The sequence below is a fragment of the Musa acuminata genome, chromosome BXJ1-8, assembly GCF_036884655.1.
Source record: "Musa acuminata AAA Group cultivar baxijiao chromosome BXJ1-8, Cavendish_Baxijiao_AAA, whole genome shotgun sequence".
Classification (NCBI taxonomy): domain Eukaryota; kingdom Viridiplantae; phylum Streptophyta; class Magnoliopsida; order Zingiberales; family Musaceae; genus Musa; species Musa acuminata.
Window position 1 is genome coordinate 30,057,952 of NC_088334.1, and position 25,018 is coordinate 30,082,969.

General features: G+C 42.3%; 1 protein-coding gene across 1 annotated transcript; it reads right to left on the reverse strand.

Moving 5' to 3' along the window:
• Positions 1–1,187: 1,187 nt before the first annotated feature.
• On the reverse strand, positions 1,188–4,928 carry LOC135587709 (inositol-3-phosphate synthase-like). Its single transcript, XM_065079402.1, has 10 exons — positions 4,416–4,928; positions 4,260–4,328; positions 3,999–4,134; positions 3,528–3,775; positions 3,129–3,355; positions 2,912–3,027; positions 2,536–2,712; positions 2,263–2,451; positions 2,117–2,179; positions 1,188–1,494 (listed from the first exon to the last, which is right to left on the reverse strand). The coding sequence occupies exons 1-10, from the start codon at positions 4,901–4,903 to the stop codon at positions 1,375–1,377; spliced, it is 1,833 nt and encodes a 610-aa protein (XP_064935474.1). The 5' UTR covers positions 4,904–4,928; the 3' UTR covers positions 1,188–1,374.
• Positions 4,929–25,018: the final 20,090 nt, after the last annotated feature.

Genomic DNA, 25,018 nt, shown 5'->3' on the forward strand with positions numbered 1-25,018 from the left:
GCTCTTTTCTTTTATATAATAAATTTATATATTTTAAAGAAATTATCCAGTTATATATCAATTTAATAATGACAAAACTTCCATAAATCATCTTATTAACAAGCATAGTTTACTTTCCAACTCCTCATACAAAAAATTCTCTAAATTAAGATTTTGTAAATTTATTTAAAATCGATTTACATTTTTCAAGTTCTTTTATCACTTCACTGGTCCTTTCTTTACCATTTTTTTTTATTCATTTCACTTTTGCTTTATTTAATGACAATAGATTAAATCTAATATTTACAACAAGTTTCCACTAGTACTTCTAATTGGTGAAATAGCAAACAATCCGAAAACTTTTTGAATCATATTCATGATAAAAAATGAAAGAAAATCCAGTATATTAAAAATATTCTATCAAGAACAAATATCGCCTGAAAAAATCCACCAACTCTTTTAATTCTAAGAAAAAGATTAGATACTGAAAAACTCTTCACAAAAAGCAGATTCTATAGTCCATCTACTTTGATATTAATTACAAATTTAAAAAACTCAAAGCTTACCCATGATTGATTTTTTTTTTTTCTTGAATATAATCATAAGCTTGCGAAATCTTCCTTCGAATTTGTTGCTCTCCAATAAGAAAACTGAAGAGATATTATAGACCATATAATTTATAAAATCTCAAATGCATGTTTAATGACTCCTTAATAAAATTTTTACCAATAAATCCTCTATAAAATCCTTTAATAAAACCAATTAACTCAGTCAGGCTAAGTCATTGTCGCCGACTTAATGCGCATCAAGGTTTGAGAAAATCATGCAGGAAAGCTATGTCAACGTCCTCGAAAATTTGGGTTCAGATTATTGATCTACAGACAGAAATTCCAGGAGAGAATTATTTTCGTGATTTAGGATATAAAAAGTAGGACAAACACTCTCAAATTCGGTTTCAAGAAAAATAAATAATTCAAATACTATTCACAATCATTTTTTCACTTGAGCTAGCCAAATGTATGGGCGAGGTTTTCTGGCCATCAGCCCCATTGTGATTAGAAAGAAGACGAAGGATTGATATGTTGCTTTAAATTAAGGAACGTTCCAATCATAATATCAGAAATAACATAGCAGACAAAATTTTCTCACTACAAAACCTATAAATCAACTTTGCATGAGATATAAACATATAATAAATCAAGAACACGGGGACAAAAAGCAATTATTATAAACTAGAGTCGATCAGAAGAAATACCAGAACAATGTCAAGAGAGAAACATGGAGTTAGGTTCAACTACAGGAGGCGACAAGTTGAAGAGGGATAAGCATGAACGGAACAAGTTGAAGAAACTCATCTCTCAACATCCACCCTCGTGTTTTTTCTTTTGCGTGATGTCACTTGTACTCCAGATTCATGTTATTCTCGGGAGATAAGCCAATGCAAGCCCTGAGTATGTTCTCCAGCATGGCCCTCTGCTTGGCGAGGGCATTCACCACTGGTGTGCCCGAAGGAACCTGTTTTAACCATACAAATGAATTAACCGAGAGATTAGTACTTGTTATCACTATAATGACACAACTACACTTGTCCATCTAAAAGAATTGGATAAATATAAATCATGACTCCACAAAAGTAAGCAAAGCCAGGACACAAATTCCTTGGTACCATCAGAAGCTACCTGCGTTACATATGAACTTGCTACCGATTGTCAAAACCAGACTAGTTCTTGAATGAAAGAATCCTATTATTACATCTTCAGGTGGAAGGACCAAATAAACTGAAGCACACAAGTTGATTACATCAAGATTACATGTTATGAACGTTAAAAACCAGTTCAAAGTTGCTTCGCTGACCTGTGAACCACGAATTTGCATATTAAACTTTGTTTGATGCTGTTTGACTACACATAGAAGTCATCACTAATCTTGTAGGGACCCGTATATGATCATATTCCATTCCATCCTATATTATATCTACCCACACTTATCGCCCCTACCAAATCACAGATTATCCTCTCCTCCGGGAACTAAACGTCAATTGACTATTCACAATAACTTGGCTTAAACTCTGAGGACCTATGCTCAATCACAAGTATATAACGATAACATACATTAGATTGGCAATATAATCACTTACAAGTGGAGCTTTGGTGAGGTAACTTAGGATTGTAGCCACTGGATGGAAGGAGTGGAACTTGTCCTACATAATCAACCAAAATGCAAAACATGTTCGGTTAGGAGGTTACAGAAGAATACACAAATCAATAGGCTGCTTATAATTACCTCTTCCTCAGCTTTAAGCTGAATCCTAGTGCTGAGCTCAGCCAACAATACCAAGTCCAATATGATAGGTGCAGCCAACAGGGAGTCCTCACAGGTATTGTGAAGAACGATAGTACTCTTTCCCCCCATGAATATCTCTGATGTGTATTCGTCCATAGCCCTCTTGCTGTCACCAACATATGGTACATACTGCAGCAAAAGCAAATAATGAATAGTAGAATGTAAATACTTTGTCCTAACAATTAAAAGGATATAATCCACAATTATACAAACCTTGATAACAATAACATGGTCAGGGTGCTCCCCGGGCTCATAGAGGATGCCATTACTTGAGACCATGTCATCGACAACATTGCTCTTTGAGATCTCCTTTGATCGGAAAGTTTGAGGTGCAGAGAGGTTCAGCCCATCATTGTTGCCCAGATGGTTGTAGCTGACAATAGAGGTTGGCTAGTAGGAAGGAAATAAGTGAGGCATTGCATTTGTTAGATTAGAACATAAGTTATCACTAAAAAATAACCATTAAAATATGAAAACAGTTTCTCATGCATAAATCAAATAGAAGCTTGACTAGGATTTCAATTGTATAAACACTGAGAATTAGCAGCACAAGTGATGAAGAAAAACAAGTTGTCAAACGTTAAGATACCTTAATTCCTGCTCCTACCAGAAAATCTACCAAGACAGACTTCATTTTTGTCTGCCCACTCTTAAAGTCATCGCCCCCTATGAGACTGTTCCTCTGAATGGACAGATCAATCAGTCCTGCACACAACCAATATAATGAATGAAATGTGTATCTCAAAGCCATTACACCTTTCAACTCAGAACCTACTAAACCAACAATCCCAGTTTAAGCCTAACACCTGGCACGAAGGTATTCTGTGGGCTCCCATTGATGAAAGGGACATTCTCCAGCACACAAGCTATTCCATACAACGTGGACGGAGAAATTTCAGCTTCATTCTTCTCGACTGAAGCCATTAGATTCTCCATAGTGTCATTGAGACCCACGATCACGTCACTGTACCTCTCTGTGTTAGCAGTCCATAGCACAATTACCTTGTCCACCTCTGTCTTCTCCTTAAACTCCCTATCAGATACAAATCCAATAATGAACCAATCGACAGCTATATTTTGACATTACCTTCTCTATTCTTCCACCAGAATTAAGCATACATCAATCTAATGAACTACATATTTTGTACATGCTAGAGAAATTTTTTGTTAAAAATTAACTAGGAAGTATAAATGTTAATTAGCACCTTATGTCCTCGATGATCTGTTGGACCTGCTCCTTCTTGGTGCCTTTGATCGCATTGTTTGAGCGGGTGCCCTGGTTAGCAGCAACGAAGTCAGGATCGAAGATCCCGGGCAAGGGGACCATGGATTCCATGTAGGGCCTGAGCTGCTTCTGCAGGTCAATGTCGAGGACCTTGGCCCTAGCCATGGCATCTGCCAGGTTCATGTTGCTAATATCCCATCCTCCAAACACTATATCATCTGGATTAACCTAATAAACTCAAAAAAAAGAAAAAAACCAAATCACAATATCATATTAACATGCATAGATCACAGAAATAAAAATATAAATTCCCCCCCAAAGAATAAGAAAGTAACACATTCAACAACAAGATCTGCAGCAATTCATCATACTACAACGTGTACATCATACTTTTCACAAAAACAAAAGAAAAGAATTTGTGGAACGTTGGACCAAAACAGATCGGTTATACCATGGGAAGCAAGCTCTTGAAGGGGGCATAGATCTCCTCCCCATTGAAAGATCCAACCCTAATGGTAGAGGCTTGGGTCAGGGATCCAAAATAGTTGGCCTGCTGCACCTTGTCCTTCGTCACCCATGAGATCCCCCTACCCAACACAATCACTACTTCCAAATCAAAATATCATTTTTATATATGATTAAGAAAGAAATAAGTCATAAGCATCAACATCACCAGGGGAAAAAACGACAGAGAAGTTCGAAGAAAACCTACTCTCTGTTGGCAATAACACCGGCTGTCAGGGTAGATCCATTGTTGCCACCCCATCCCACAAGCATCACACTAGTCCAAGATCAAGGGAAGCCATTAAAAAAGGGAAGAAGAAGGGGCATTGAAACAGGTAGTCAGGGTCGGAGGGGGAAAGGATACCCGAGCTTGGGGACGCGGGTGCGGGTCTTGAAGTTGTAACGGACGGTCTTGGGCTTGACGATCCACTGGTAGACTCCGTCGCGGCACTCGTGCACCAGCTCGGTGGTCTCGTAGTGGTACACCGACTCGATCTCGTCCTCCCCATACCTCACGTTGGGGCTTTCCACCTTGAACTTCTCGATGAACATCTCTCCTTCCTGTTCTCTCCGGACTCTACTCTCGATCGAGCGGATCGGAGAGGGAAGTGGTTGGGCCTCGTATTTATCGCCAAAGAACTCCAATCCGACGGCCGAGGGATGCAGCCGCGTGGGGCCCAGTCGACTCACGCGCGCAGCAGCGCCGCCGTTTGGTACGCAACTCCATCTCCTTCTCCCTCTTCCCTTGTCACGTGGCCCAGCATCGGTGACACGTGACAGATCTTTGACACTGAAGGGCTCAACGTGGATAGCTGTATCTTTGTCGCGCTGTTTGATGGCGTTCGTTGCCATCAACTCGGGAAGTTGCAGGAATGGGTCTGGCAACAGCTGTATAACGAAATTTAAGTGTCGTCATTAAATATGCTAACCTTTAAATACATGGTCTTATCAAATATATTTTTTTTTCATTTTTGGATAACATCTCTTCTTTTTAAAATATTAAAAAATTCTTATTATTTTAAAATAATAAAAATATCTTTATTTTTAGGTGACTATTTTAATCTTTAATTTTTTTTGTCACAATCCAATTACACTAGTGTGTTAAATCAAATTGGTTAAGAAACTAAATAATACAATCATGTTGATCGATGAGTCTTTATAAACCTCATGTTGCTCATTCAATCTCTAAGATGAATAAGATTCTAGTCAAGAACATGGTCTTTCATGAAGCGAGGGACTCTATGGATGATCCTATAGCGGGCTTCATAGGAGAAGGCCCTAATCCATTCATGTTTCTCTCCTTGGATGCTACGAGGAGATCATATAAGGAATCATCTACCTAATCAGTGATGCCTTCTTCCACTACCTCAAATAAATAATCTTGAGCCCATCAATCAATAGGAGGCGGAAGATCCATCCTATCATTGCATGGCATTACACTCTCATGGATTTCTATGACTGCACTAATACTAGATTTCTCTGATCCCTATATAAATTAAGACTTGATGAGTGTTTCCAGCAACCTGAATAAAGACATGAGTAAGTTATAACCATGATCGTGATTCTTTCCCAAAATCCACACGTGATTCCTAATAGCAGATAAGATTTTCCTAACTATGTGAATAAATTTCTCTACTCTAATAATATTTCGTAAGGAAATCTCTCTTCTCCCTCTTAATCTGTATAAATAGGGGGAAAATAGCTTCAATGTAAAATAACTTCTTCAATAATTCTTCTTATTTTCTATTCTTTCCGCGGCCATTGAAGCCTACCATTCACCACATCCCTTGTCTTTGCAGAGCAAAGAAGGGGGAACTCTTTCCTGTCGGATTCGCTTCCCTATCGGACTCCCCTCTCAAACTATTGTACGATCGTCCGTTGTACAGCACATGACACCTTCACTGTTACCCCAACCGCTGCCGTGACCACACCCGGCATCACCATCAAATGCGGCCATAACAACGAGGGCCTGTTTTAGTGTGGTCGGCTGCTCGCCCTCGGTAGCGGATCCCTCTCCAACCCCTGCCTGCTCCTTCCCTCTTCTCCTCCATGCGGCCTTCTTCTTCACCGACGCCGCTTGCACCGACCCCAAGCTTGGGTTGTCCGTCGCCGTAGCATCGTCTTTATCAGGCTGTGATCTGCATCAATCGTAGCCCGCTGTCTCGCTGTCAACTATCGATCCTCAGCTCTTACTAAGAGCTAATCGTTGCAGATTTCTCTAATAAATCACTATAGATTTCTCCACCAAATCGTTGCAGATTCCTCCTTCTATAGCTTCCTCCTCTGCTGCAGCATCGTTGTAACTTTCTCCTCTACTGCAGCTTTCTCTTCTGCTGTAGCTATCTCCTCTGCTACATCTCTACTATAGCTTTCTCCTTTGTTATAGCATCACTGCAGCTTTCTCTCCTCTACTGCAGCTTCCTCTTCTACTGTAGCTACCTCCTCTACTACACCTTTACTATAGCTTTCTCCTCTGCTATAACATCGTTGCAGCTTTCTCCTCTACTGTAGCATCGCTGCAGCTACCTCCTCTGCTACAATTTCTTCTATGCTTTCTCCTCTACTACAACTACCTTCTCTACTGTAGCTACCTCATCTACTATAGCTTCCTCCTCTATTGTAGTATCACTGCAACATTGCCACCGTCGCAGCCGCAATAACAGCAGCGATCTGCTCTTGCCCTATTCACAAAGCCTCTCGCTCGTAAATTGTTTGCTTTGCATCAATCCAAGATTAGTATCCTTAATAGGAGCACCATCTTGCGGGGGCATGATAACAGATAAGATTTCCCTAACTATATGAGTAAATCTCTCTACTATGATAAGATCCCTAACTGTATGAGGAAATCTTTCTACTTTGTTGAGGGAAATCCTCCCTCTTAATCTGTATAAATAGGGGAACAACTTCTTCAATAATTCTTCTTGTCTTCTATTCTTTCCAACAATTCCTTCTTCGTGTGGGGATGTGTTGCACTCCTCGAAATCAGAAACCGTGATTATGACTCCTTCCAAAATCCTATTTCTGATCACTTAATAGAATCCATGAGTATTTGTTTCTTCGTGCATGGATGCGTTAGTATCCTAATCTATTCAACATGGAGTGGACCCCTTCCTTCTACTAGTTAATAAGCAAAGCCCTCTCAAACTAGGTTTGGCTTCTCCATCCGATCTGCAAGCCTCCACATAGGCAAGCTCAAATCGGATTACTTCTTTTGCCCATCCAAATGTTGATTTGGACCTATCTAGTGTGAATAAGATGAATGCTACATCCTCTTCTAACGCCCATCATAAGATGAATAAGCTATCTAGTGCGAATATTTATGTAGAATCCTAAATTCCTTAGTTCAATAGCAAGTGACATCAACAAACCTCTATTTAAGAATAAGCTAACTAGTAAAAGAGAGTGCATCAGAGATTTCTATATGCAAAAAGCTATCCGATTCTATTCATATCACTCTAAATGACAAGCATGATTAAACCAGCTTGTGTGTTGCTCCTATTATAATATTTTTGGTCATATCACAAGGAATTACTTAAAAACAAGTGCAAAGATCATTTGGGTTCTGAAATTGATCCTATCAAATTATAGTAGGCTCCTTCGAGATTATAAGTGAAATGACTTATACAAGCAAGAGAGGGTAAAGAGGGAGATCAACCTTCAGAAGAATGTAATTCTATGAATACTTATAGTTCTTCCCACCCTAAAAGGGCTCAAGTCTAGAATCACAAACAAGCCTCTTTAGTCGAAGTCATTATCTGTAAAATCTAAAGCACGTACTCTTGCTAAGACTATTGAAGCAGTTGGAAGATCGAAGATCTCAGACAAATTCTTCCTCCTCTCTAAAGTGGAAGATGAGACTGATAATAAATACCTTTTGACAAATATGGGTTTTCAAAAATTATTATGAGTATAGAAAAGTGGAAGGGTACTATCCTAGACCCCTTAGGAAAATATTCTATACCCCGACCATCCTTATGATTAATTTTGTTAAATGAAATATTAGGAGACGTAATGCTCCTTTAAAACAAAAAACTCTTAGGGATTCTCTCATTAAGAACTACATACATTATTTCTTTAGTTTGGAGCCCCTGGTTCAGAAAAATAAAATACTTACTATTCTTAAGGACTTATTTCATAATTGAAGGTGTTTTACTAATTGCTCTAGTGCTTCTTGGATTTGATGCATTTGATATCCTTCATGCATGTTTATCGGTATACTCAATTTCTCTTCTTAAGTTATGCTTGGTATTCTCAAGGATATTCATGGGTATTCTCAAGCTCTACATTGAAACTGACTATAAAGAGCTTGGTAATCTCTCCTCTAAATTCTTAAATTTTATCACGTAGTTTGAGTAATTTTAACATGATTTTCTATCTTTAAGACAAAGTTAGTGGGTGCCCTATTTTAAATTTAACTTTTATAAAGATTACTGATTATCTTATTGAATTGGGGTTATTTGATCTACAAATAAAAGTGCAACATCTTAAGTGGTCAACAACATAATGGGTGTGCAATAAATTAAGAGTAAACTAAACCGTGTGCTTATTAACTAAAGTTGGATTTCTAGTTTTGTGAATTTAGAGGCTTGCTTTCTACCTCCTGGACTTAGAGGCTTGGTTTCTATCTCCTAACATATTCGATCATGCAACAACTATAGTTTGTTTATGTAAACAAAGAATGATTAGTTAATGTTTTCAATTATTCAATTATTGTAGTTTCATCCAAATTTCTTCAAAGTTGTGGAGGAGGTGTGGAATTCCCCCATGGCTTATAAGGACTACATCGCCTCAATACACAAGTTTACTTTTGTTTAAATGTTGAAGACTCTCGAAGCAAAGCTCAAAATCTATTCTCGATTTATTTATTAACAACATAAGAATTCATTGTTGTTAGGACCATTTTGGCATTAAGAGGGAGGGGTGAATTAGTGCTTTCGTAAACCTTGCGACGATTCGAAAACTTTCATTCGATGAAAAACCACATTAGAAATGTTGAAAATGTGCTTAACTTAGAATAAGTGCAATAAGCAATTAAAGCAATATCAATAACAATGAAAAAGAAAACAGAAATGTAAATCAAGTTTTATAGTGGTTCGATCTGCTAGTCATAGGTGCCCAACAAGCCAATCACGTGAGTGATGGCAAGTCTGACTTGATACAGAATTTTTTTTGCTTATTATATTTTGGCATATATCACTTTATAACTATTGCATATATGCATATGTATATTGTGATGTCCTAGGATTTGTGCAATGGGAATCGGATCGTGATGAGATCACGAAAATGAGATCGATTCACCTTTAAACACATATCCTAAATAATCCCGATCATAGGTTACTCGAGAGGGACATCGTGATAACCGAACAGACTGGTATGCTGTATACCTATCCATATGATGGATGCAGCTGGACTTATAGCTGCTCGTGTAGAGACACTAGGGTTACAATACAAGTGCTCATTGGAGAATGAGTTCACTGATTGATCTGCTTATGGAATGCTGGATGGTTGATGATACCTTATTATCAGACAGCAATTTGTAGTCCTCGTGGTATATCTGGTCCTTAGACTTGAGATACCAAAGATGTCCTGTATGAGTGCTCCACTCTTTGATACTAGACTTATAGGTTTGACTATCCCAGATCTAGTACAACTGGTCATTGGGAGTGGTAGTTGACCTTACAAGGGCTATTGAGTGTCGATAGAGGATCATCCACTCTCGGCGTTATGAGAGGAATATCTCATATGTTCTTGCTCAGACAAATCCTTGGCTAGGGTTATTCGAGTTGAGAGAGAAAGAGTTCTCCGGGAGAATCGGATTAGAGCGAGACTCGAGTAGAAACCGTATGGGTCTGATAGCACCATGCTCGATATATGGTCTCTGGGATATTAGATGGATGAAGGACTATAGGTACACGGTAACTGAGGACAAACAGGTCCAATAGATTGGATTCCCCTATATCGTTTAGGGACTACGGCGTAGTGGCCTAGTACGTTCGTAGTCGATGAGTCAAGTGAATTATTACAGGGATAATAATTCACTGAGTTAGAAGGAGTTCTGACAAGTATGACTCGCTCGATATTGGGCCTAGAGGGTCACACACATATGGTAGGCATTGCGATGAGTAGAGGTTCGGATATGAGATATCCGACGGAGCCCTTGTCTTATTGGATATCCAATAAGCCCCTGAATTATTGGATCCCATAGACGAGATCTAATAAGAGCCCATGAGAGATTATTGGATAGAGATCCACTAATCTAAAAGGCTTGGGTTATTGGATGCAGATCCAATACCCAATAGGTGAGGATCCATTAGGGTTTGACAAGGGACCTCTATAAATAGGAGGGATTCAAAGCCTCATAGGCTAGAGCTTTTGCTTGCCTCTCCTATTCTCCTTCCCCTCTCCACCTCAGAGTAGGCCTGGAGTTTTGAGGAGCGTCGTCACAGTCCTGTTGTGTGGATCACTGCTAGAGAGGAGGACTCTTGACCTCCTTCACCCTCTCCTAAGAATCTGTAAGGAAACAGGGATATACGGTCTCCCTAGGTAACACAATCTATTCTATACGCAGGTTTTTTCAGTTTTACGGATTTTGCGCACCAATCTTCGCATGACAATGAACATCTCTTTGGGAATAGTGTATTTTGTTTTCTTATTCTTCCGTTGTGCATGTGATGTCGCCCCCAAAGATTTGCCCAACAGTGGTATCAGAGCCAGGTTGTTCGTGTGATAGATTGGTTTTAAACTGCGTGTGTTGTGTTTGGGAGAAGCTTTTGACATCAAAATCGTTGACGCAAAAGCGGAAAAGGGCAGCAACTATTGCTGCCCTTGCAACCATCGCAGATGGCAGCACTACCATATGTGTGCAGGCAGGCAGCCTGCAGAAGCAGCCGCAAGGGCAACGACGCCTGCAGCCGCTGCTCTCACGTGGTGATGCGTCGCAGGGCAGCAGCGCTTGTGGCCGCTGCTCCCGCGGGCAAAAACCCAACAGGGGCAGCCGCCCGGCGAGGCAGCACCCGCAGAACCGCCCGTGGAGGGGACGACGCCCACAGGGGCGCCCGCCCGTGGAGGCGGCGACGCTCACGGGGGCGCCCAGCTGCAGGAGGCGGTGGCACTCGCGGGGGCATGCCGCCTGCATGCGAGGGCAGCGACCCCGCCCTCCGCCGCACAGCCCGCTGCCGGTAGGGTGGCGGAGGCGGCGGCAGCAGCAGTAGGGGAGGATGAGGGCATTAGGGTTTTCTAGGCAAAAGATAGTATTGCCCATCGGAATTTGAGAAATTTCCATTTTTGTCTTTTGTCTAAATTATGAAAATACCCTTAGAAATTAAGAAATTTCCTATATATCCCTGATTTCATAAAATATTAATTAATTAAAAGGTTTAGTTGATTATTATTTTTATTATTATCTAGTAGTCCTACATGATGATGATTATTTATATATGTGATGTATTATGTGTGGACGGATGATCATGGACTGTGTGATTTGTACACTTGTGATTATTATTATTGGGGTCTATGAGCCTCCATTATATTTCTCGTTTATTATCGGGCCTGCGTGCCTATGATTAAGTTGTAATCACATAAGGAGGCGCAGCGGGAGCGTGGATGCGATAGCGGGACCCACGAGTCGGACGATCGCAATGCATGAAGATGAATCGAGATGTCGACGGAACCGACGAGGACGAAATGGATGATCATAAGGCATGGAGATGCACCGTTGCACACATAGATCTTAATGTGAGTGATTAGGCCTACTGGCTCGGGCCTAATCATATTAGGTTGTGGTCCATGATCATCTGGTGTGATTGCTTATACACATACTAGATATGTATATATATTTGCATGTGATGTAGATATATATTAAATATGTATATGTGTGATATGTCATATTACGAGACTAAATCATAGAAACATCTCTCTCGATAATATTAAGTTAGTAAACGTGAGACAATTAGATTGACCCACGTGGCCTTCCATCGTTATAAGTAGGAACCGATTCCCGGTGTAGGTTGAGTTAGTCGAGTCCCTCGAGACTCACCTATATCACGATTTACTATCTTGCTTACGATAGAGAGATGTCACCGGTGACCTAAGGACATGGTATGCTTGGTCGACTCCCTTGAGGGTATATCATCAAATCAGACTCATCTTATAACGAATGTGTTAACTTAACCGAGCATCATGGTTGGTCGAGTCCCTCGAGACCATGGTGATTCGGAGGCCGAACAGGACGGGAATCATAAGGAGTTGTGATCGGCAAGAGTTGCCTACCTTTTAGGCTTAGTGTGATTGGTCGAGTCCCTCGAGGTTACACTAAGACGTTGATTGGATCCTGATCCCCACTAGAAGTCTGCCGGAGACTTCTGTTTCACGTGCTGAGGGTGTCGCATGACTCGTTAGTAAAATAATGGGAGCATATTAAGATAGAAGTCTATATCTTGATAGTTTATTTCTTGCAAAATCTGCATGTTATTCATTTCTGCTGCATCTTTATTTTCAGAAAATGTCACTTTCAAATCCCTTACGTGGCATACTTGATGTCAACTACCTCACTGGTCCAAATTATACGGATTGGCTCCATAACTTGAGAATTGTTCTTACGGTAGAGAAAATCGTGTACGTCCTTGATACAGTGATGCCTACGCCCGAACAAGGGGCAAGTGAGGATGAGATCACTCGCTACGTGAAGTACATTGATGACTCCACTCTTGCTCAGTGCTATATATTGGGCTCCATGACTCCTGAGTTACAGAGACAACATGAAAAGATGGATGCCAGATCCATTCTCCTACATGTCTGTAAATTGTTTGAGGAATAGGGAAGGACTCAACGATATGAGATATCCAAGAGCCTCTTCCACGCTCGGATGACTAACACCGGTTCAGAACCATGTCCTAAAGATGATTGAGTGGATAGAGAAACTTACAGGTCTAGGAATGGTCCTAGAAGATAACTTGTGTGTGGACATTGTGCTTCAGTCTCTACCAGATTTCTTTTCACAATTCATAATGAATTTTAATATAAACAAGCTTGAGGTGACTCTCCTAGAGCTCTTCAATATGTTGAGGGAGGTAGAGAGTACTATTAAGAAAGAGAAGCCAATTCTCTACACTAGTGCGACCAGAAAGAAAAGGAAAGCAGAAAGGTCCCTTAAGAAGGGAAAGGGCAAGGGCAGACCAGGTAAAGCAAAGGTTGCTAAGAAAGACCCAACAAAGGACAAAGGCCAATACTTCCACTATGGTAAAGATGGGCACTAGAAAAGGAACTGTAAATAGTACCTTGCAGAAAGGGCAAAACAAAAGCTTGATGAAGCTTCAGGTACATATCATGAATGTAAATGTGTCCAAGAGGAAACGAGATGAGATGAATAGTGCATACTTGTGGCATTGTAGGCTAGGTCACATCCATGAAATAAGGATTCAAAAGTTGTTAAATGATGGATATCTAGATCCAGTCGACTATGTGTCATATGCAACTTACGAGCCTTGCCTTCATGGAAAACTGACCAACTCTCCATTTAGTGGAATTGGAAAGAGAGCCACTGAGCTGTTGGAACTCATACATAGTGATGTATGTGGACCCATGTCAACTCATGCCATTGGTGGTTACTCCTACTTCATTACCTTTACTAATGATTTCTCAAGGTATGGATATGTGTACTTAATGAAGTACAAGTCCAAGGCCTTTGAGAAATTCAGAGAGTATAAGAATAAGGTGGAGAACCAGACTAGAAAGAGTATCAAAACTCTTCGATCAGATCGAGGAGGTGAGTACTTAAGTACAGAGTTTACTTAGTTCCTCAAGGACTATGGGATATTATCCCAATGGACACCTCCTTATACACCTTAGCTCAATGGTGTCTCTGAAAGGAGAAATCATACGCTATTAGATATGGTACAGTCCATGATGAGTTTCACTAACCTACCCATCTCATTCTGGGGATATGCCCTAGAAACCGCAGCTTACCTTTTGAACAGAGTTCTAACTAAGTCGGTAGTGTCTACACCATATGAGATATGGAAAGGGAAGAAGCCTAATCTTAAGGTTGTTAAGATTTGGGGTTGCCCTGCCCACGTTAAAAGACACAACCCCGATAAGTTAGAATCAAGGACAGAGCGATGCAAATTTATGGGATATCCCAAGGAAACTTGTGGGTATTATTTCTATCATCTTGAGGACCAAAAGGTCTTTGTAGCTAAGAGAATAGTGTTCCTTGAGAAGGAACACATTCTTGGCGGAGATAGCGGGAGAATGATAGAGTTGAGCAAGGTTGGAGAACCAAGCTCAAGCACCACTCTACAGCCCGAGTCTGTTCAGGTACCTAATACACAAGTTTCAACTTTACGTAGGTCTGATAGAGTATCCCATCCTCCTGAGAGATATGTGAGACATATTAGAGGAGAGGATGTTGAGGATATTGATCCTCAGACCTACGAGGAGACTATTATGAGTATAGACTCCGGGAAGTGGCAAGAAGTCATGAATTCTGAGATGGATTCTATGTACTCCAACAAGGTTTGGAACCTAGTTGATGCGCCCGAAGGTATTGTACCCATCGGTTGCAAGTGGATCTTTAAGAAAAAGATTGTAGTAGATGAAAAGGTAGAGACCTATAAAGCAAGGCTAGTGGCTAAGGGGTATCGTCAAAGGCAATGTGTTGACTATGACGAAACCTTCTCACCCGTAGCAATGCTAAAATCCATCAGAATTCTATTGGCTATTGCAGCACACTATGATTATGAGATCCGGCAAATGGATGTGAAAACCGCATTCCTCAATGGGAACCTCAAGGAGGAGGTGTATATGATATAACCTGAGGGATTTGTGTCCAAGAACTACCCAGATAAGGTGTGTAGGTTGCTTAGATTCATTTATGGACTAAAGCAAGGTTCCCGAAGTTAGAACATAAGATTTTATGAGGCAATCAGATCTTATGACTTCGTTAAGAACGAAGATGAGCCTTGTGTGTACAGGAAGGTAAGTGGGAGCGCTATCACCTTTTTGGTGTTATATGTGGATGACATCTTGATCATTGGGAATGATGTAGGAATGCTATCCATAGTAAAGGCTTGGTTATCTAGATACTTCTCCAGGAAGGACTTAGGGAAAGCATCATATATCTTGGGGATTAGAATCTATAGAGATAGATCCAAGAGGATGCTTGGCTTGTCCCAATCTAGGTACATAGAAACCATTATCAAAAGGTTTGGCATGGAAAATTCCAAGAGAGGTCTCATACCGATGAGACATAGGATATCACTTTCTACGAGTATGTCCCCAAAGACTCCAGAAGAAAGGGCGAACATGAATATGATACCTTATGACCTCAACAATAGGGTCTATCATGTATGCCATGCTATGTACTAGGCCTGATATAGCTCATGCTCTGAGTGTCACGAGCAGGTATCAAGCGGATCCAGGCTTGGAGCACTAGAAAGCAGTAAAGTGTATCCTTAAGTACTTGAGAAGAACTAAGAATCTTTTACTAATATATGGAGGTAGTAGCCTTAAGGTTGAAGGCTACACAGACTCAAGTTTTCAGTTTGATGTCGATGATAGCAAGTCAAATTCGGGGTACGTGTACACCTTGAATGGAGGAGCAGTATGCTGGAAGAGTTCCAAGCAAGATACTACTACTGACTCGACCACAAAGGCGGAGTACATTGCTGCATCAGATGCAGCAAAGGAGGGAGTCTAGGTGAAGAAGTTCATCACAGATTTGGGAGTCGTGCCGGGTAGCAAGGAGCCGATCTTCTTATATTGCGACAACAACGGGGCGATTGTTCAAGCGAAGGAACCTAGGTCTCAAGAAAAATCTAAGCATATTTTGAGGAGGTTCCACCTTATCAAAGAGATCGTAACCCGAGGAGATGTAGCAGTGGAAAGAGTTTCATCCGAAGATAACATTGCAGATCCATTGACAAAGTCATTGTCTCATATTGTCTTTGAGCGTCATAGGGGTCTAATGGAGATTAGACACATAGGTGATTAGCTTTAGGTCAAGTGAGAGATTGCTAGTCATAGGTGCCCAGCAAGCCAATCACGTGAGTGATGGTACGTGTGACTTGATACAAAATCTTTTTTGCTTATTATATTTTGGCATATATCACTTTATAACTATTGCATACACACACACACACACACACACACACACACACACACACACACACACACACACACACACACACATATATATATATATATATATATATATATATATATATATATATATATATATATATATATATATATATATATATATAGTGATGTCTTTGGATTTATGCAATAGGAATCGGATCGTGATGAGATCATGAAAATGAGATCGATTAACCTTTAAACACATATCCTAAATAATCCCGGTCATAGGTTACTCGAGAGGTGCTAGTCATAAGTGCCCAGCAAGCCAATCACGTGAGTGATGGCACGTGTGACTTGATACAGAATCTTTTTGCTTATTATATTTTGGCGTATATCACTTTATAACTATTGCATAAATGCATATATATTGTGATGTCCTTGGATTTGTGCAATGGGAATCGGATCGTGATGAGATCACGATAATGAGATCGATTCACCTTTAAACACATATCCTAAATAATCCCGGTCATAGGTTACTCGAGAGGGACATCGTGATAACCGGATAGACTGGTGTGCTGTATACCCGTCCATATGATGGATGCAGCTGGTCTCATAGCTGCTCGTGTAGGGACACTAGGGATACAGTACAGGTGCTCATTGGAGAATGAGTTCACTGATTGATCCGCTTACGGAATGCTGGATGGTTGATGATGCCTTATTGTCAGACAACGATTCCGTAGTCCTAGTGGTGTATCTGGTTCTTAGACTTGAGACACCAAGGATGTCCTGTATGAGTGCTCCACTCTTTGATACCAGACTTATAGGTTTGGCTGTTCCCAGATCTAGTACAGCTGGTCATTGGGAGTGGTAGTCGACCTTACGAGGGCTATTGAGTGTCGATAGAGGATCATCCACTCTCGGTATCATGAGAGGAATATCCCATGTGTTCTTGCTCAGACAAATCCCTGGCCAGGGTCATTCGGGTTGAGAGAGAAAGAGTTCTCCGGGAGAATCCGATTAGAGCGAGACTCGAGAAGAAACCGTATGGGTCTGACAGCACCATGCTCGATATACGGTCTCTGGGATATTAGATGGATGAGGTGCTAGTCATAAGTGCCCAGCAAGCCAATCACGTGAGTGATGGCACGTGTGACTTGATACAGAATCTTTTTGCTTATTATATTTTGGCGTATATCACTTTATAACTATTGCATAAATACATATATATTGTGATGTCCTTGGATTTGTGCAATGGGAATCGGATCGTGATGAGATCACGATAATGAGATCGATTCACCTTTAAACACATATCCTAAATAATCCCGGTCATAGGTTACTCGAGAGGGACATCGTGATAACCGGATAGACTGGTGTGCTGTATACCCGTCCATATGATGGATGCAGCTGGTCTCATAGCTGCTCGTGTAGGGACACTAGGGATACAGTACAGGTGCTCATTGGAGAATGAGTTCACTGATTGATCCGCTTACGGAATGCTGGATGGTTGATGATGCCTTATTGTCAGACAACGATTCCGTAGTCCTAGTGGTGTATCTGGTTCTTAGACTTGAGACACCAAGGATGTCCTGTATGAGTGCTCCACTCTTTGATACCAGACTTATAGGTTTGGCTGTTCCCAGATCTAGTACAGCTGGTCATTGGGAGTGGTAGTCGACCTTACGAGGGCTATTGAGTGTAGATAGAGGATCATCCACTCTCGGTATCATGAGAGGAATATCCCATGTGTTCTTGCTCAGACAAATCCCTGGCCAGGGTCATTCGGGTTGAGAGAGAAAGAGTTCTCCGGGAGAATCCGATTAGAGCGAGACTCGAGTAGAAACCGTATGGGTCTGACAGCACCATGCTCGATATACGGTCTCTGGGATATTAGATGGATGAGGGACTATAGGTACATGGTAACTGAGGACAGACAGGTCCAATGGATTGGATTCCCCTGTATCGTCTGGGGACTACGGCGTAGTGGCATAGTACTTCCGTAGTCGATGAGTCGAGTGAATTATTACAGAGATAATAATTCACTGAGTTAGAAGGAGTTCTGACAGGTATGACTCACGGCCAGCTCGATATTGGGCCTAGAGGGTCACACACATATGGTAGGCATTGCGATGAGTAGAGGTTCGGATATGAGATATCCGACGGAGCCCTTGTCTTATTGGATGCAGATCCAATACCCACTAAGGAAAGGACTCATTAGGGTTTTGACACGGGATCTCTATAAATAGGAGGGATTCACAGCCTCATAGGCTAGAGTCTTTGCTTGCCCTTCCTATTCTCCTCTCCCTCTCCACCTCAGAGTAGGCCTGGAGTTTTGAGGAGCGTCGTCGCAACCCTGTTGTGTGGATCACCGCTAGAGAGGAGGACGCTTGACCTCCTTCACCCTCTCCTAAGGATCTGCAAGGAAACAGGGATATACGATCTCCCTAGGTAACACAATCTCTATACGCAGTTTTTGTGTTTTTTGCGGATTTTGCGCACCAATCTTCGCACGACGATGAACATCTTTTTGGGAATCGGGGATTTTTGTTTTCTTGTTCTTCCGCTGCGCATATGATGTCGCCCCCCTATGATTTCCCAACAGTGATATCAGAGCCAGGTTGTTCGTGCGAATGATTGGTTTTGAACTGCGTGTATTGTGTTTAGGAAGAATTTTGACGTCAAAATCGTTGACGCAAAAGCAAGGAAGGGCAACAACAGTTGCTGCCCTCGATCTGCATGCCTGCAGCCACCTGCAGCGGCAGTCGCAGCCGCAGCCAGGCAGCACAGCGCCGGCGCATGCGCAAGCGCTGTGCCTGCAGCAGCCTGCCGGCGGCCTGCTTGCAGCAGGCTTGCTGCCGGCGGGGCTGGCAACCCACGGGCAGAGGCGCCGCAGGGCAGCGGCGCCTACCGCCGAAAGGAAGCGGCGCCTGCCGCCGCAGGGCAGCGACGCGCGACGCCTGCCGCCGCAGGGCAGCGACGCGCGACGCCTGCCGCCGCTGCTCCCGCAGGCGAAACCCCCCCCACAGGGGCGGCCGCCCGGCGGGACAGCACCGCCTGCGGAGGCAGCGGCGCCCGAAGAGGGCGCCCACCCGCAGCGGCATCGCCGCCAGCGGGCGTGCCGCCTGCAGGCGAGGGCAGTGCCCTCGCCCCGCCGCACAGGCCGCCGCCGGCAGGGTGGCGGCGGCGGCAGCAGCGAAAAGGGGAAAGGGTATTAGGGTTTTCTACGCAAAAGACAGTTTTGCCCCTCGGAATTTGAGAAATTCCAGTTTCTGTCTTTTGTCCAAATTACGAAAATACCCTTAGGAATTGAGAAATTCCCTATATATCCCTGATTTCAGAAAATATTAATTAATTAAAAGGTTTAGTTGATTATTATTTTTATTATTATCTAGTAGTCCTACATGATGATGATTATTTATACATGTGATGTATGATGAGTGGACGGATGATCATGGACCGTGTGATGTGTGTACTTGTGATTATTATTATTGAGGTCTGCGAACCTCCATTATATTTCTCGTTTATTGTCGGGCCTGCGTGCCTATGATTAAGTTGTAATCACATGAGGAGGCGTAGCGGGAGCGTGGAAGCCATAGCGGGACCCACGAGACGGACGATCGTGATGCATGGAGATGCATCAAGATGTCGACGGAACCGACGAGGACGAGATGGACGATCACAAGGTATGGAGATGCACCGTTGCACACATAGATCTTGATGTGAGTGATTAGGCCTACTGGCTCGGGCCTAATCATATTAGGTTGTGGTCCATGATCATCTGGTGTGATTGCTTATACACATACTAGATATGTATATATATTTGCATGCGATGTAGATATATATTAAATATGTATATGTGTGACATGTCATATTAGGAGACCAAATCATAGAAACATCTCTCGATAATATTAAGTCGGTAAACGTGAGGCAATTAGATTGACCCACGTGGCCTTCCATCGTTATGAGTAGGAACCGAATCCCGGTGTAGGTTGAGTTGGTCGAGTCCCTCGAGACTCACCTATATCGCGATTCGCTATCTTGCTTACGACATAGAGATGTCACCGGTGACCTGAGGGCATGATATGCTTGGTCGAGTCCCTCGAGGGTATATCATCAAATCAGACTCATCTTGTAACGAAGGTGTTGACTTAACCGAGCATCATGGTTGGTCGAGTCCCTCGAGGCCATGGTGATTCGGAGGCCGAACAGGACGGGAATCACAAGGAGTTGTGATCGGCAAGAGTTGTCTACCTTTTAGGCTTAGTGTGATTGGTCGAGTCCCTCGAGGTTACACTAAGACGCTGATTGGATCCTGATCCCCACTAGAAGTCTGCCGGAGACTTCCGTTTCACGTGCTGAGGGTGTCGCGTGACTCGTTAGTAAAATAGTGGGAGCATATTAAGATAGAAGTCCATATCTTGATAGTTTATTTCTTGCAAAATCTGCATGTTATTCATTTTTGCTACATCTTTATTTTCAGAAAATGTCGCTTTCAAATCCCTTACGTGGCATACTTGATGTCAACCGCCTCACTGGTCCAAATTATACGGATTGGCTCCGTAAGTTGAGAATTGTTCTCACAGCGGAGAAAATCGTGTACGTCCTTGATACAGTGATGCCTACGCCCGAAGAAGGGGCAAGCGAGGATGAGATCGCTCGCTACGTGAAGTACATTGATGACTCCACTCTTGCTCAGTGCTATATGTTGGGCTCTATGACTCCAGAGTTACAGAGACAACATGAAAAGATGGATGCCAAATCCATTCTCCTACATGTCCGTAAATTGTTTGAGGAACAGGGAAGGACTCAACGATATGAGATATCCAAGAGCCTTTTCCGCGCTAGGATGACTGAGGGGACACCGGTTCAGAACCATGTCCTAAAGATGATTGAGTGGATAGAGAAACTCACAGGTCTAGGAATGGTCCTAGAGGATAACTTGTGTGTGGACATTGTGCTTCAGTCCCTACCAGATTCCTTTTCACAGTTCATAATGAACTTTAATATGAACAAGCTTGAGGTGACTCTCCCAGAGCTCCTCAATATGTTGAGGGAGGCAGAGAGTACTATTAAGAAAGAGAAGCCAGTTCTCTACACTGGTGAGACCAGAAAGAAAAGGAAAGCAGAAAGGTCCCTTAAGAAGGGAAAGGGCAAGGGCAAACAAGGTAAAGCAAAGGTTGCTAAGAAAGACCCAACAAAGGACAAAGGCCAGTGCTTCCACTGTGGTAAAGATGGGCACTGGAAGAGAAACTGCAAAGAGTACCTTGCAGAAAGGGCGAAACAAAAGCTTGATGAAGCTTCAGGTACATTCATGATCAGTCTCCATTTGTCAGACTCTTATGATAACACATGGGTATTAGATACCGGTAGTGCTTATCATATATGTAATTCGTTGCAGGTTCTGGCAAGGCCTAGGAGACTAGAGAGAGGCGAGATGGACCTCAAGATGGGTAATGGAGCAAAAGTTGCTGTATTAGCTGTTAGCGAGATCGCCCTACATCTGCCTAGTGGAGCTTTTATTGCATTAGATGCATGTTATTTTGTTCCTTCTATTATCAAAAACATTATCTCCATTTCATGTTTAACAGTTAGTGGATATAAATTTGTTTTTGAGAACAATGGTTGTTCGATATTATTAGATGATAAGATCATCACGAAAGGAACATTGCATAATGGTTTATTTATGTTAGACACCACTCCACATATCATGAATATAAATGTGTCCAAAAGGAAACGAGATGAGTTGAACAGTGCATACCTGTGGCATTGTAGGCTAGGTCACATCCATGAAAGAAGGATTCAAAAGTTGCTAAATGATGGATATCTAGATCCATTCGACTATGTGTCATATGCAACTTGTGAGCCTTGCATTCGTGGAAAACTGACCAACTCTCCATTTAGTGGAACTGGAGAGAGAGCCACTGAGTTGTTGGAACTCATACATAGTGATGTATGTGGACCCATGCCAACTGATGCCATTGGAGGTTACTCCTACTTCATTACATTTACTGATGATTTCTCAAGGTATGGATATGTGTACTTAATGAAGTACAAGTCCGAGGCCTTTGAGAAATTCAGAGAGTATAAGAATGAGGTGGAGAACCAGACTGGAAAGAGTATCAAAACTCTTCGATCAGATCGAGGAGGTGAGTACTTAAGTACAGAGTTTACTCACTTCCTCAAGGACCATGGGATATTATCCCAATGGACACCTCCTTATACACCTCAGCTCAATGGTGTCTCTGAAAGGAGAAATCGTACATTATTAGATATGGTACGGTCCATGATGAGTTTCGCTGACCTACCCATCTTATTCTAGGGATATGACCTAGAAACCGCAGCTTACCTTCTGAACAGAGTTCTAACTAAGTCGGTAGTGTCTACACCATATGAGATATGGAAAGGGAAGAAGCCTGATCTTAAGGTTGTTAAGATTTGAGGCTGCCCTACCCACATTAAAAGACACAACCCCGATAAGTTAGAATCAAGGACAGAGCGATGCAAATTTGTGGGATACCCCAAGGAAACTTGTGGGTATTATTTCTATCATCTCGAGGACCAAAAGGTCTTTGTAGCTAAGAGAGCAGTGTTCCTTGAGAAGGAACACATTCTTGGCGGAGACAGTGGGAGAATGATAGAGTTGAGCGAGGTTGGAGAACCAAGCTCAAGCACCACTCTACAGCCCGAGTCTGTTCAGGTATCTAATACACAAGTTTCAACTTTACGCAGGTCTGATAGAGTATCCCATCCTCCTGAGAGATATGTGGGACATATTAGAGCAGAGGATGTAGAGGATATTGATCCTCAGACCTACGAGGAGGCTATTATGAGTATAGACTCCGGGAAGTGGAAAGAATCCATGAATTCTGAGATGGATTCTATGTACTCCAATAAGGTTTGGAACCTAGTTGATGCACCCGAAGGTATTGTACCCATCGGTTGCAAGTGGATCTTTAAGAAAAAGATCGGAGTAGATGGAAAGGTAGAGACCTATAAAGCAAGGCTAGTGGCTAAGGGGTATCGTCAAAGGCAAGGTGTTGACTACGACGAAACTTTCTCACCCGTAGCAATGCTAAAATCCATCAGAATTCTATTGGCTATTGCAGCACACTATGATTATGAGATCTGGCAGATGGATGTGAAAATCGCATTCCTCAACGGGAACCTGGAGGAGGAGGTGTATATGATGCAACCTGAGGGATTCGTGTCCAAGAACTGCCCAGATAAGGTGTGTAGGTTGCTTAGATCCATTTATGGACTAAAGCAAGCTTCCCGAAGTTGGAACATAAGATTTGATGAGGCAATCAGATCTTATGACTTCGTTAAGAACGAAGATGAGCCTTGTGTATACAGAAAGGTAAGTGGGAGCGCTATTAGCTTTTTGGTGTTATATGTGGATGACATCCTCATCATTGGGAATGACATAGGAATGCTATCCATAGTAAAGACTTGGTTATCTAGACACTTCTCCATAAAGAACTTAGGGGAAGCATCCTATATCTTGGGGATTAGAATCTATAGAGATAGATCCAAAAGGATACTTGGCTTGTCCCAGTCCAGGTACATAGAAACTATTGTCAAAAGGTTTGGCATGGAAAATTTCAAAGGGCAAACATGAATATGATACCTTATGCAGGTATCAGGCGGATCCAGGCTTGGAGCACTGGAAAGCAGTAAAGTGTATCCTTAAGTACTTGAGAAGGACTAAGGATCTTTTACTAGTATATGGAGGTAATAGCCTTAAGGTTGAAGGCTTCACTGACTCAAGTTTTCAGTCTGATGTCAATGATAGCAAGTCGAATTCAGGGTATGTGTACACCTTGAATGGAGGAGCAGTGTGCTGGAAGAGTTCCAAGCAAGATACCACTGCTGACTCGACCACAGAGGCGAAGTACATTGTTGCATCGGATGCAGCAAAGGAGGGAGTCTGGTTGAAGAAGTTCATCACAGATTTGGGAGTCGTGCCGGATAGTGAGGAGCCGATTTCCCTATATTGCGACAACAACGGGGCAATTGCTCAAGCGATGGAACCTAGGTCTCATCAGAAATCTAAGCATGTTCTGAGGAGGTTCCACCTTATCAGAGAGATCGTGACCCGAGGAGATGTAGCAGTGGAAAGAGTTCCATCCGAAGATAACATTGCAGATCCACTAACAAAGCCATTGTCTCAGATTGTCTTTGAGCGTCACAGGGGTCTGATGGGGATCAGACACATAGGTGATTGGCTTTAGGTCAAGTGGGAGATTGCTAGTCATAAGTGCCCAGCAAGCCAATCACGTGAGTGATGGCACGTGTGACTTGATACAGAATCTTTTTGCTTATTATATTTTGGCGTATATCACTTTATAACTATTGCATAAATGCATATATATTGTGATGTCCTTGGATTTGTGCAATGGGAATCGGATCGTGATGAGATCACGATAATGAGATCGATTCACCTTTAAACACATATCCTAAATAATCCCGGTCATAGGTTACTCGAGAGGGACATCGTGATAACCGGATAGACTGGTGTGCTGTATACCCGTCCATATGATGGATGCAGCTGGTCTCATAGCTGCTCGTGTAGGGACACTAGGGATACAGTACAGGTGCTCATTGGAGAATGAGTTCACTGATTGATCCGCTTACGGAATGCTGGATGGTTGATGATGCCTTATTGTCAGACAACGATTCCGTAGTCCTAGTGGTGTATCTGGTTCTTAGACTTGAGACACCAAGGATGTCCTGTATGAGTGCTCCACTCTTTGATACCAGACTTATAGGTTTGGCTGTTCCCAGATCTAGTACAGCTGGTCATTGGGAGTGGTAGTCGACCTTACGAGGGCTATTGAGTGTAGATAGAGGATCATCCACTCTCGGTATCATGAGAGGAATATCCCATGTGTTCTT

What these genes read in the sequence shown, in the direction of transcription:
- LOC135587709 (XM_065079402.1), bottom strand. Translation starts at nt 4,903, where the DNA reads ATGGCAACGAACGCCATCAAACAGCGCGACAAAGATACAGCTATCCAC. An exon ending in CAGATCATCGAGGACATAAG is followed by an intron (nt 3,356 to 3,527) that starts GTGCTAATTAAC and finishes TGTATCTGATAG; the next exon opens with GGAGTTTAAGGAGAAGACAG. An exon ending in ACAGAATACCTTCGTGCCAG is followed by an intron (nt 3,028 to 3,128) that starts GTGTTAGGCTTA and finishes GGTTGTGTGCAG; the next exon opens with GACTGATTGATCTGTCCATT.